The 14,688-nt window shown below is 43.6% G+C and overlaps 1 protein-coding gene across 1 annotated transcript in view; it reads right to left on the bottom strand.

The window, feature by feature from the left end:
* IPCEF1 (interaction protein for cytohesin exchange factors 1) overlaps window positions 1-14,688 on the bottom strand; it is a 59,369-nt gene that overhangs the window by 25,787 nt on the left and 18,894 nt on the right. Inside the window, exons 3-4 of the mRNA XM_063124525.1 lie at window positions 9,688-9,724; window positions 8,922-9,091 (exon numbers count right to left, since the gene is read on the bottom strand). Coding sequence (XP_062980595.1) covers window positions 8,922-9,091; window positions 9,688-9,724 — 207 coding nt within the window. The remainder of the gene's footprint in view (window positions 1-8,921; window positions 9,092-9,687; window positions 9,725-14,688) is intronic.

The following is a 14,688-nucleotide window of genomic DNA, read 5'->3' as shown; positions in this document are numbered from 1 at the left end:
AAACAGTCAGTGTCAGCCACCACCACCACCATGCCCCCAAAACCACAGAAAACAGCAGGTGTCGAGTGGTGCTGGTGAACTTTTGTCTGCAGAGGAAGCTTTTGAACTTTTAAACTATGGATGAAGGCAGTCAGTTTGAGAGGGCAGAAGAGGGTGAAATGTCCTTCCTGGGTTTATGGCCAGTGCTTTGTTTCTAACAGGAGTTAGCTGGTTTACTGGGATGCTTACAAAGGAGGGCATATTGGAAAGGTGGGCAATTTGTGGCCCTTTAGATGTTTTGGCCTACAACTCCCAGCATGCCTCACCATTGGCTATGCTGGCTAGGGCTGATGAGAGTTGCAGGCCAAAACATCTGGAGGGCCACAAGTTGCCCACAATTCCACATTTTTTTTAATCATTCTCTTTCAGTTTGATAGAAATGAAATTGCTTTGGGGGGGAATATTCTAAGGAGAAGAATATTTTGGTGGGGTTCTTCTACTTACCTCAGTTATAGGAGGCAAGGAGTTTGTATTAATGTCCTGTATTTTATTATATAACCATCTCTCTGTTCATATGTTCTGCAGCCTCCCCAGCTTCCCCCATTTCAATTGAAGCCCAGGGAAAGACATCATGAGTTCACTCCTCCCCATAGGACCTTTTCAGATCAAGGAGTGGCTGCAGAGTGATGGAGAGATGTGTTTTGAAAGAAAAGATACGCACAGTATCCTTGGCCTCTTTGCAATGAGAAAGTAAGCTCAAAACACCACCAAAAGAAATTCAAAAGGAAAACAGATCCTCCACAAATGCAAACAGGTGGAATTTTGCATTGATGGATTATTCAAAGAATGGTTTGAGGTGAGGGGGAAATAAAAAAATCCTAAAAATCAAGGCATGAATGGAACTGATTTAAACTTGGCACAGCTAAAGCCATCCTTAAGAGCTATCACCATGCCAGGTTTCATCTCTTTATCTTTAAAAATCATGCAGATGTAAGCATTTTGGTTAGCCACAGAAGTCACTATCAAAGCTACCCCTCACCCCACTCACCTCTTCCAAATATAGAGATGTTCAATTAAGAAAGACACACACACACACACACACACACACACACACACACAATTGTCAGATAATTTTGGAGACATTAGACACTCCAATTGGGTGCAGTAATTGCACAGTTTCAGGTTGCCATACTATTGTATTTGCCCAGAAATAAAATCATTAAAATATTTTAAAAATATTAAAAACAACAAAAAAATTAACTGCAGGGGGAATGAGAACTTTAGAGGAAGGAAGGAAGATTTCACCAGCACAGTAGCACTCCAGGTGAAAAGATACATGAGCTGAAAGAGCACAACAATGCACAGACATGAAAGTGCCCAGCGCTAGACTCGCTAAGGAAACAGAGGGGGAAACCACGGACTCAAAGCGGGGGGGGGGGGGGAAGGTAGGTGTGATGGAGCTCAATGTTTACCATATCAGAATATGGAGGTTTTATTTGACAATCATCATCATCATCATCATCATCATCATCATCATCATCTATTTATTTGTTACCCGCCTCTCCCTCTGGATCAAGGCGGGGTACAACACAAATAAAAACACCATAAAATACATAAAACTAATTCAAACATTTAAAACCAGTGCATCATTAAAAGCAGCACACCATTAAAAAAGGCATCTTAAAATTCAGCTGGGTAGGCCTTCCGGAAGAGATCAGTCTTTATGGCTTTCTTGAATTCTGGAAGAATTTGATGAATCTCTCCCGGCAAGCCATTCCACAAACTGGGAGCGGCAGAAAAAAAGGTCCTCTGGGTAATAGTTGTCAGCCTTGTTTTTGTTGGCTGGAGTAAATTCTTCCCAGAGGACCTGAGTATGTGGGGCGGATTGTATGGGAGAAGGCGATCCTGCAGGTAGCCTGGACCCAAACCATGTAGGGCTTTAAAGGTAATAACCAACACTTTATACTTTGCCCGGAAACTAATGGGCAGCCAGTGAAGAAATTTTAAGACTGGTGTGATGTGGTCACCCCTAGGTGTACCAGTGACCAACCTGGCTGCCATATTTTGAACTAGTTGAAGTTTCTGGACTAGGCACAAAGGTAGCCCTATGTAGAGCGCATTGCAGAAGTTGAGCCTCAAAGTTACCAGCGTGTGCACAACCGTCTTTAAGTCTTCCGACTCTAGGAAGGGGCGCAGCTGGCGTTTCAGCAGAAGCTGATAGTAGGCACTCCTGGCCGTCACATCTATCTGGGCTGTCATTTGGAGTGACGGAACCAGAAGCATCCCCAAGCTGCGAACGCAGTCTTTCAGAGGGAGTGTAACCCCATCCAGAACCGGTTGACACACCTCCAAACCTAGGTTACGGCCTTTGACAGCGAGCACCTCCATCTTGTCTGGATTCAGCTTCAGTTTGTTTTTCCTCATCCAGCCCATTACCGCCTCTAAGCATTCATTCAGAGGAGACACACTATCCCTAGCTGACGCTGTTGTCGAAGGCATAGAGAAATATATTTGGGTGTCTTCAGCATACTGATAGCACCCCACCCCATGCCTCTGGATAATCATGTAAATATTAAATAGCATTGGGGAAAGGATGGCACCTTGTGCCACACGGCAGCTCCTTCTTTGAGGAACAGCTATCCCCAAGCATCACCATCTGGTACCTGCCCGAGAGGTAGGACCGGAACCACTGAAGCACAGTGCCCCCAATTCCCAATCCCCTCAGGCGATCCAGAAGGATACCATGGTCGATGGTATCAAAAGCCGCTGAGAGGTCCAAAAATACCAGCAGGGACACACTCCCCCTGACAATACTCAGGCGTAGATCATCTGGTAAGGCGACCACAGCAGTCTCAACTCCGTATCCTGCTCTGAAGCCGGTTTGAAATGGGTCTAAAAAAACTGCGTCAGCCAAGACTGCTTGGAGTTCTACACAGCTCATAGGCTGTGTACAGCCTTTCCCAGCCTGGTTCCCTCCAGATGTTTGGGACTAGAATGCCCATCATTGGCCATGCTGACTAGGACTGATAGGAGCTGTAGCCCAAAACATCTAAAAAGCACTAAGTTGGGAAAGGTTCTCCAATTTCTTTAGCCCAACTTTCATTACTGGTCAAACAGGGTCCAAATCTACACCTTGTTTCATATCATTATGATCCAATCATAGTAACACTATATCCCTCTAGTGCATTTATAGCTTGTAGGACACACAATAACATTTGTTGCAGTATATGAGATAATGTGGAATAAAAACCAGGACATTGCATTATCACAGTGGTATACAGAATGTGCAATGCACCCCAACAGTTATCAGTGCATTTCAATACTTCAATAAAGCAATAGTGTAGATCTAGCCAGGCTTTGGAACATTTAAACTCTGTTTGGCCAAAAATTGATACATCCACACACACATCCATGAAGAGCAAGGGCTCCCATAGTTCTTAAAGTTTTCTCTAAGTCCTATCCACTATCTCCGGCACCAAAGGACCACACAACAGAAATGCTCTTTGTTTAGCAACTAAATGACAGGTGCAACACCTAATCTGGAAGTGAAACCCAAACCATAGCTTCAGTTCAAAGCACCAAAACGATCTTCCCTGCTGCACAGGGTAGGTTGGCCATATGTCCTCTTTTACAGAGGACAGTCCTCTGTTCGAAGGGCTGCCAGAAGACCATCCTGTATTCCAAGGTGAGCCCCTGCCGAAGGAAGTGAGGCAGGTGGCTACTAGGAGGAGGGCTTTCTCCGCTGTGGCACCCCGGTTGTGGAATGAGCTCCCCAGAGAGGTCCGCCTGGCGCCTACCCTGTACTCCTTTCGTCGCCAGCTGAAGACCTTTTTATTCTCCCAGTATTTTAACACTTAATTTTAACTTAAATTTAAATTTTACTGTTTTAACTCTGTATTTTAATTTTATATCAATTTTGCTGCGTGGTTTTTATTCTGGTTGTGCTTTTTATACTGTATTGTGTATTTGTGCTTTTAACCTGTTGGTTGTTTTATTATGGTTTTAATTTTTGTGAACCGCCCAGAGAGCTTCGGCTATTGGGCGGTATAGAAATGTAATAAATAAATAAATAAATAAATAAATAAGGTATCCTCTATTTGAACATCTGCCTGGTCCATGCCCAGGATGAAGTTCCAGAACCATAAGAAAGGAGAGCAGGGGCTGTCAGCTGACCAGCAGCAGCACCTGGACCAAAGACTGAGCAGGGCACACAGGACATCTGGTCACAACCTACACTGTGGTGAAATGTACTGCATTTCTATTTAAATTATATTCTTTCTAAATTTGCATCTATTCAAATCAATTAGCATATGCAAATTGCATGCAAATCAATATCTTCTTTTGTTGTCTTTTTTGTTAATGCGTCCACTTTTTTTGCCAATAACATTAGTGACCACCCTACAGGCTTGTTTGTGAAAACAAGGCCCTCGGCAGAGGCACATTGTAGGGTTCTCCACTGACTCAGAAGTCACATTATTTCCTGCGCATTCAGGCAGCTCTTGGGAAACATTTTCCTTTCCACACTTGATAAGCTTGAGTCTCTTGAACACAAGAAATACGTATGCGATTGGAAGGTTATTTAAGTTCAAATCCATATTTTGTGCTGGGTATTAGGAAGCTTGAGGTCAGCCAGCTGAAGGAAGAAATTCACTCTTCTCCACTGTGTGGGAGACAAGGGGATTCTGCTCATCTGCCTTACACAACAGGAGTGTCATAAAGTCTCAATTTACAGGTTTATTTTTTGCTGAGACGTGCTTATTTTTAACTTGCCCCTTATGTGTGGACAGTGCTGTGCGGGGAAGCAATTTCATAAAGAGCAAGACTTTGTTTGTGGATCTGAGCAAAACAGGGGATTCATATGGGCAGGGGGTCCACAAATTTTTGGCTGACCTTAGTAGCCAAGCCAAAATTTGGTCTTGCCTTTTCTCTCCAGTGTCCAATGGAGATACCTCCTGGGGAAGTCTTCATAGGATTGCAGCAGCATTAGCCTCTGATTTAATTCTACACTTCTGTGGGAGGCCATGGGCAATCCATTCACCAGGTTCAAGCTTTTGGAGTTGGGAGGAGAGACTGGACTGTTAGTGGTGGGCAGCTGAGGTGTTCAGAATGCCTTGACTGTGTACTATCAACACCATCCGCCTCAACATTCTCCTCCAGAGCTGGACAGAAAAGTTGAGTCTCATTTTGGAGGTGGGTGGCCAAGCGGCTCTGAACTTTTCAGCTGCCCACTGCCAAAACACCAGTCCCAAATTTCCTCTATTGTTTGGAACTGGAGAGGGGTGCCACCCCTGGGACAGTAATCTTCCCCACTCTTGTGCTGAGCCCATTGGAGCTCAGTGCAACTGCAGGACTGATTCCTGTCCCTTCAGAGCTCCAAGCTAGAGAAGATATTCTTATCTTCCTTATCACAAAGCAACGAACACTTAAGAACATAAGAAGAGTCTTGTTGGATAAGTCCAAGGGCCCATCTAGTCCAGCATTCTGCTCACACAGTGGTCAACCAGATACTTCTGGAAGCCCACAAGCAGGACATGAGTGTGATAACTGCCTGCAACTCATGTTCGCCAGCAACTGGTGTACGTAGGCAAACTGTCTTTAATACATGAGGATTTATATATCACCATCATGACTAGTAGTCATATTTTGATAGTCATATTTGCTACGAAACATGCCACAGCAAAGGTGGCAAATGGAAATGTGGGCCCTTGAATATGGAAGCAGTTATTCTTTGAGGAATGCCAGACCCAGGCTTGGTCTTCTCTGGATGTGTTGGATTACAACTCCCATCAGCCCCAACCAGCATAGCTGGGATTATGGGAGTTGTTGTCCAAAACATCTGAAAGGCACCACGTTGCCTAGCCCTCTTTGGACTTTAAAGATCAAAATCAACACCTTAAATGGCATCCAGAAACTCTTTAATTGGTAACCAGTATAGCTCTTTCAATAGTGGGGAAATGTGAACCCTGTGGGTTATTATATTCCAAACAGCCTTTAAGGGCAAGCCCACATAGAGTTCATTATAATAATCCCGTCAGGCTCTTACCGTGGCATGTATAACTGCAGCCTAAATGTACTGCAGCCTACACTGGAGAAAAAGCACTCTTGGCCACAGAAATCACCAGGAGTGATGTAAATATCATGAGCTCATCCAAACTGAGCACTTGGCTCCTAAGGGAGAGTGAGACCTCATCCATAACAAGCAAGTCACGTTCTCCATTGTCAATTGGACTTCCCATTAACATCTCCAAACTTCTCTGTTTGTTATTTTGTTGGTTTATTTATTTTACTTCTGTCCTGCCTTTAAGTAAAATCTCTGAAACAGTTGATGACAAAATTTTAAACCATCTACAAATATAGCAATAAAAGTAAGAGGAAGCCAACAATAAACCAGCCTCCACAAACTAGCAATAAACTATCCCTTCATGTCCTCAGAATTTGTTCAGGGAAGCTGCAACCACACCTAGGGCTCATCTACACCAAGAAGGATATTCCACTATGAAAGTGGTATATAAAAGGCAGGAGCCACACTACTGCTTTATACCAGTATTGAAGTGTACTGACAACTGTTGGGGCCCATTGACACATACCATATACTGCTTTCATACCACTTTCCTAGTGTTATTTCCTGCTTCGTGTAGCTGTGTCATGGGCCGCAACAGTTGTCAGTGCACTTCAGTACCACTATAAAGCAGTAGTGTAGATCTTGCAGTGCACTTCAATATCGCTATAAAGCAGGAGAGTGGCTCCTGCCTTTTATATACCTCTTTCATACCACTTTCATAGTAGAATATCCTGCTTGGTGTAGATGAGCCGCTAGATTACAAGAAGAAGACAAAGTAGAATTGGTGTCCTCAGTATTTTGAGGACAAAAATAGTATACTCAGTATTTGGAGGACACTGCTCCCCAAATCCTGTGATGACCACTGTTCACTTATATCATGTGAGCTATATAGCATAGAAGACCAAATCAAACCTTGGGATGTCCAACATAAAAATGAGTGTTTCCTATTGGCGCAGGACAGCATTTCTCCTAGCACTTTATTATCAGGTAATAGGGATGGGGGAGAAATTTGTTCAGTACCTATTTCAATGCATAATTTGACATTTTTGAACCATCATGTGAACCCAAACGCAGTTATCCTTGAAAAATTCACACTTTTTTTTTTTTGCAATGGAGTTCTCCCATCAAAAAACTCATACAAAAATGTACATATCAGAGAAAATAATTGTAAAATATGCATTATATTAGGAAAACTGTTTGCAAAGATACGTTTATTAAGCAAAAATGCCTACAAAAGAGAAAATGTTTATGGATTTTCATGCAAATTTCTAAAACAAAAATCTCAGTGTTCAGGACAAACAACTTAAGAATGGAGAAATTCTCAAATCTGAGATTTAAGACTGGGGAAATAAGAAACTAACCAAAACCAAAACTGTCAATTTTGTTCATCCCTATCAGGTCGGAGCAGAACCATTTCAACTTTCAATCTTAATAGGTGGTCCAGAAAGATACTACGTTTGGTTTTATTAATAGCTGCTGAGAGGTCCAGGAGAAACAACATGGTCGCGCTCCTTCTGTCTATCTCCCATCAAAGGCAAAAAGGGCAATTTCCGTTCCCTAGATGGATTAAAATCCACAGACTGAAATTGATCCAAATATCCAGTATCATTCAAGAGTACCTGGAGATGTTCCACAACTACAAGTACAAGCAGAATTTCTAAAAAAAAAAAAAAAAAAAAAAAAATCAAATGGGAGACCAGCCTAAAATTGCCCAGCTCAAGGAATGGTTTCGTTAACAAAAGCCTTAGTATAACTTGTCCTGTCTATCAAAGAAACATCACTTCCCTGATACATCTGGCCCATCTCTCTTGGCTGCATATTATTACGCACAACGGGGCAAGGGGTAACGACACGTAGGGGCAAGGTGGGCAGCTCCAAGAACTCTGTCCACATCCTCAGATAGCAACAACTGAATTTCATCCAAGCAACTTCAACGAAAGGAAACCAACAGAAGACACTTATGCTACGGATTTCACAACGAATGCAGTGTTCAGGTCAGACAGATCTTTATTTGCAAAGGGCTTTGCAAACAGTTCAGAAAGGGGAGTGATCTGGTGGTTCCTCCTGCCCATTCGGGGCTCACCCAGATTGTAACAGGCCTTTAGACAGTAAAAGAAAAACAAAACAAAAACCCTCTCCCAGAAGATTTTCTAGCATTGTGTGATCTAGAAGTCGAGTATGACTACAAAAGGATAGCTAGCAAAGTGAGCTAGAGAATGTGATGGGGTAGAGGGTGTGGACTCTGCAATCATTCTTATGTAATACATTTTTTAAAAAAAATCTACTGCAATCCCTTCTGCTGAATCAAACACAGAGAAGAGGAGTAAGTGGACTAATAGGTAAGAAGCAAGAGAAATTGCCCACTTATATTTTATGGCCCGAGAATTTTTCTCAGGCAGGCTGGCAGAAATGAATACAATGTACGTATGTGTCCTCCCCTAACCTGGCACCTTCCAGATGTTTTGGACTACAAGTCTCATCAGCCTCAGCCAGCATGGCTACTGGTCAGTGATGGTAGAAGTTGTAGTACAAAAGCTTGGGAAGGCACAAGCTCAGTGAAGGCTGACGTATACATTCTGACATTATCGTTCAGTTCAGCTAGCATTTTCAATACAGGAGATTTTAAACAAAACAAAGTGAAAGGGAGCTTCAGCTGTTGGGCGGTATAAAAATACAATAAATAATAATAATAATAATAATAATAATAATAATAATAATAATAATAAAATAACTCCCTTACTGGTTTAACTCTGCCCCCTCCTCTTAGCAGCCCAAGCACATAAAATTGATACATCCTGGAATTTTACATAGGGATATTGCTGAGAGAAGCCAGCCCTTGATTATATGTACCTCCGCAAATTAAGAGGTTTAATGTGCTTACCAGTTGATTGCTGTACCAGTATAATGACGATGCCTTCAGGACACACCAGAACTTTTTCCATTTGTTGCCAATAAAGCCTCCTTTTCCCTTTTTCTTGTATAGCCATCCCTGACAATCTGCTAGTCCCAAGTCCTTACACGAGATTCTTCGACGGCTCATGGCATAAATTCCTGTGAAATTGAAACAAGTGCCACTTTTAAAAAACCACACACCAGGCAGAACAATATTATTTTCTCTCTCTTCTAAATATCATCTATAAGCCTTCCTGAATCAGAAAGGTCAGTAAAGTTAAATCAGTCAAAATTAAGCTTGAGAACGTCAAAATTAAATCAGCAACTGGATTTTATGCTTAACGTAACTATATACACACAGACTTTGGCAATTGTAGATCTATTAGACTGCTCAGAAAATTATCTTTTTGAGCCAGAGTCAGAACAGATTACCAATGAACAAAGCAAAACAGTCTCCCTCTCTGTCTGTCTGTCTCTTTCTGTCACAGATACACACACATACACACACAGAGAGAGAGAGAGAAAAAGAGAGAGAAAGAGAGAGAGAGAGAGAGAGACCGTTATTGACATACCAAAACAGCTTAGTCCAAATGCAGAGCCTGTCATTGTTTTCTCCCTGGATCAATTCAAAACTAAGCAGAATAATATGAGCTGCCCACAACCAATGAAACAATGCAGCGACAATAAAAACCTCCACTTTGCGCGAGCACAATAACACACTAACCAAAAGAGGAACAAAAGGAAGATCTCATTACCTTGATTTTTCTTCCTTGTCTTCTGACGTAAAGGAACCTGCAAGAAATGCAGGAAGGAAAGAAAGGAGGAAATTTCAGATTGTGTTGCAACATGTGTAGAAAAGGGAGAGGGAGGGGAGGAGGAGGAGGAGGAGGAGGAGGAAGAGGCGGCAGCGGTGGTATCACAGCATAGAATGGAATCTTTCAAACACATGCACACAGCTAATGGGGAAGCAAGTAGCTGAAGCGTAAAATTAGAATTGATTTATATGAAGCGCCATGAGAAAATACAGCTCTCCTATGCAACTGTCACTAAAGCTTCCTGTTTTGCAGCCACAGGCTGCTATACTGTGTAAGGGGAGCTCCATGTGTAAAGTTAAACCAAAAGCAACAAAATAAAATAAGATCTTAAGCTCTTCATTGCACTATATCAGCTCCCAAAAAGGTGCACGCTACTCCAGGGATGAAAACATGTTTATTAGTCCTTGACACATGGATCGCTAACTTTGCATCCCCCTGTAGCTGCTGTCATCACAGGACTAGTCTGTGAAGAGCCGGAGAGTCAAAGGAAGCTTGTGTTGCAAGTTCAGTCCCCAGCCCGACCACTGAAGTCAATGAGAGTGAAGTGTCAAGCCACAGATACGCAAACAGCACCCAGTGACTTCTCTCAAGACGCCTAGCAGCTGTGCATATGAATCATTTCTCCAGTGGAAACTATGGCGCTTACAGGGATAGGAAAGCTGTCTCTCTGGTGCTTGACCTGTAACAGTGGTTTCACACGTGCAAGAAAGTTCCCAACGTTGCATTCCCCGAATGATGCTTGCATGTCTCACTTTCAGCTGTTTGCGGCCTTTGCATTCCAGAAGGCCACATTGGGACTGCTATGAACTCCCTGGTGTGGCCCCTGTGAAAAGGCATGTGAGGAAAGAGGGGGCAAAATAACACATCCCAAGCCTACGAAGGGGAGGCACTGTCAAAGAAGTAAGGCAAAACCACCCTCATTCAGTGCCCCTTCAATCCACTGGCTTCACTCCTATGACAGAAGGGGCTCTCCTCACCTTCCAATCTCCACCCTCACCCTCTTTTATATGATCCCTCTCACACCCTTTGTCTTTACCTAATCACTCATGCCCCACTCTTATGCCTCTGTTGCTGCTAGCTTCCCTTGAGCCTCGCTAGATCTACACTACTGCTTTATAGCGTTATTGAAGTGCACTGACAACTGTTGGGGCAAAATCCACATTCCATATACCGCTTTCATAGTGTTACATCCTGCTTTTTATTCTGCATTCATAGTGATTTGACACAAGGTGTAGATCTGGCCAGTGTTCATTTCTCTGGTCCCCAGAACACTTGCCAGCTGCCTTCCATTCAAATGATGCCCACACATCACTATATACATGCTCACCCTAAGGTCTAATCCACACAACCAACCACCTGCACATGTTGAACCTATCTTGTGAATAGCTTGATCTAAACTGCACCTCTTTGCATCCTGAGAAACTTTGAAAAGTGGGCCAGTCGGAGACATGACCAATGATGGATTCTCATCAAGAGTTTGACATACATAAGATCCACTGAAAACAGCCTGAAGTGGTCAGTGGTGAGTGCAGACATGGGGGGGGGGGGGGAGATTGTTAGTCTGAGCTGATTTGAATATTTAAACATTGTTTTGTGAATTATTATTTAAATATTTCATCACAACGTTTGAACCAAAAGAGGCCCACACAGTGGTTCACTATCAAATCAAATGCATGTTAAGACAACATAACAACATGCAAAACAAAGACCAGGAAAATTCCACCATTCAGCAGAGCCCCACAAGTTCTCTGAAAAAGTAATCTTTACTTGGTATCAAAGTGCCAGATGGAAGAGGTGGGGTTAAATTCCCCGGTAGTTTCGGAAACTTGGTGCCTTGGTGCCACTGTTGAAAGCCCACATCCCAGTTTATCTAGGAATCCATTTGCACCAACATGAGAGTGGCTGGAGGAGAAGAAATCGACCACTGTGAATCTGGGGCTATGTGGCTGTCTAGTAGACCGCATGGGGTCCCAGGATGCTGCACAGGGCCTCTGCAAGCAGGGAACATTGAATAAGCCAATCAGCATTTCTGGTTGGCTCTGATAGGAAGAGCCTTGGAAAGAGGACTGAAGCAAGGAAGTCTCCTTTCTGGTCCGTTCCCAAGGAATAAAAGGCAGGCATCTTTGTAGCTCCAGGCAGAGCGGTTTTGGGACCACCCTCCCAGAAATGGTTGCACTGGTAACCAGTTTGCCACTGGTTGACAGGGCTGGGAAGGAATTTTACCTGAAGTATGCAATCGTCAATTGCCAACCCCGGGGTTTTTGCCTTCCTCATAGCAATATGTTGGCAAAATGTTACGTTGTTTTGTTTGTTCTTGTCTTATTCTACAGTCACAACCAGTTAGCTGGGGCATGGTAGGCACTGAGCCTGATTTAAGTTGGGGGACAAATGGGTACCCTATACCCCAACGAAAGGGGAGTCCCCATGCAAGAACCCAAAGGGGAGAAGCCAATGCTACTGCCCAGCTCTGGGGCTGTATGCTGCTCCCATGGCAGAGGGAAAAGGGGAGCATGTGAACGGTCCATGCCATAGCAGGTCTCAATCTGTGCCCTATGCCTTGCCAGACTCTGTAAGCAGCAACAAATAAAGCTGTGGCCATATTTAACCCATATAATTTGACTGCATGTGTCCTTCACTGCCTGCTACCCAATAAGTGCTATTGGAGTAAAGGCCCGAGGAAGTTGCCTCCTCCCAACTATTTAAAATAATGAATGGGCCAGGATCAGCACCCCTCACTGAAGGTTTTAAAAGTATGGATAACTAGATTAGTTCCACAGTCAGCTCAACTGAGAGGTGGACTGAGCTGCTGCCCATCTTACAGTGCTATCCTATGCATGTCTGCTCAGAAGCAAGTCCCACTGACTTCAATGGGACTTGCACCCATGTAAGTGTGCGAGGATTGCAGCCTTGGTAGAAAAGAGGGAAATGTGATGTCAACTCTGTCTCAAAACCTATGTTGAAAGGACAAAGCTACATCATTGTCACCACGCCGATGAGTAAACATCCTACAGCTTTGTCATAGATTTTACGCATCCACAGAGTTTAAATTTGCAACATCATAGCAGGAAATGGATCTTTTCACCCAATTTTAAGATCAACTAATCAACCCAAACAAATCCGCTAGTGGTTAGCACTGACGCACCCTCGTATTGATTTGTTTGGCCGGTTAAAGAATTTATAGACTGCACCTTCATCCCCTACCCTACCCCCCAAAAAAAGATCTCAGGGCAGTATACGCAAAATAATAATGATTCTACAATACAATTAAAACAATATTCAAGAAAAATATATAACATTGAGAGGAATAACTTTTCAACCAGCTGAAACTACAACAATTTAAAATACCCTTGTTGTTGCTATTAAGTCCACAGTCTAAACCAGCGGTTCTCAACTTGTGGGTCGGGACCCCTTTGGGGGTCGAATGACCCTTTCACAGGGGTCGCCTAAGACCATCGGAAAACACATATTTCCGATGGTCTTAGGAAACTGTATTGACTGAACTATGTCATGTATCATCTTTTGTATTATTAAAGCTATTGTTATGTATTATTTTCATTAGCAAACCATCCCATGACAATGGATCATGTAGAGAAGAATGAAAATAATTTTATGGTTGGGGGTCACCACAACATGAGGAACTATATTAAAGGGTCACGGCATTAGGAAGGTTGAGAACCACTGGTCTAAACAGTCAAAGAGACTTAAGTACACCTACATATACACCTACATCACACAGTGACATCTCCTATGAAAACTATTAGCTGAAAATAAGATTGGTTTCTTCAGGAGAAACTATTGTGCTTACGAGGACAGGAAAGCTGTCTCCGTGGTGCGTGACCTGTAGTGGTTGCTTCACACATGCAAGTCTGCACCTGATATTGCACTCATCCAGCAACTATTATATGCCACACATTTACAGAGCAAGTAAAAAAAGTTTTTTTAAAACCTAGCACCAGAAAGAATACAGTGTCAGCTCCAGACATGCTTCCCCGGGGAGGACATCCCAAGGAGAATCAACAGGTTGCAATTCCCCTGTCTCTCTCCAAATGGAGATCATCCATCAGGGTGACCAAGGTTGTTTCACTGCTGAACTGCAATCTAAATCTGAATGGAAATGGGTCTAGATTTATTTTATTTATTACATTTCTATACCACCTAATAGCTGAAGCTCTCTGATAATCTGTTTCATACAACAGGACCTGGAATTGGCTATGGGGTGGTATATAAATGTCATAAATAAAATAAATAAAAAATAAATATGCTCACAAGCATCTTGTCCCAAAAGGGGACATTTGCAAGTGGGCAGTAATTGATATAATTTCAGTGTGACCAGCTGGAAACACTTTTGTGGAAATCCCCACTCAATTTCCTTCAGCTTGTTGTAAGAAGCCAAGATGGGCATGGGTCAATGACACAGGTAGTTGAGTGAACCCCTCCAGACACCTTGTCCACATTCTTAGGCCGCAAGAATTGAAACTGATACCACAAAACCAGACCAGACGATGCGCCAGATGCCTCCTCTGGTACTGTATTGATGTTGGCATCTAGGGGCTTTGCTAGACCCGCCGGTATAAGCCGGCAGGGAGGCGGGGCGACGGCGCGCTGACGTTAGTGCACGCGCCCGGGGCTTCCAGACGCTGGATGCACAGGGACCTCGCGATCCCTGCAGCGTCCGCCATTTTTTTTTCAGTTTAAAGGGGCCATGTGCGGCCCGAAGACTGCGGAGAAGGTAAGGGTTTTTTTTAATTTAGCCCCCCCACCCGCTGCTGATCCCTCCCCATAGGCCCCTGCCTGCTCGCTCGTCCTCCCCGCATCCGCCATCCCCGATCCCATCCCCGATCTTCTCCCCCCCTCCCTCGGCAGCCCCATCCCCGATCTTCTTCCCCCTCCCTCAGCAGCCCCATCCCCAATCTTCTCCCCCCCTCCCTCGGCAGCCCCATC

This window comes from Elgaria multicarinata, chromosome 4 (assembly GCF_023053635.1).
Source record: "Elgaria multicarinata webbii isolate HBS135686 ecotype San Diego chromosome 4, rElgMul1.1.pri, whole genome shotgun sequence".
Lineage (NCBI taxonomy): Eukaryota > Metazoa > Chordata > Lepidosauria > Squamata > Anguidae > Elgaria > Elgaria multicarinata.
This window is presented reverse-complemented; position numbering and strand designations above follow the sequence as displayed.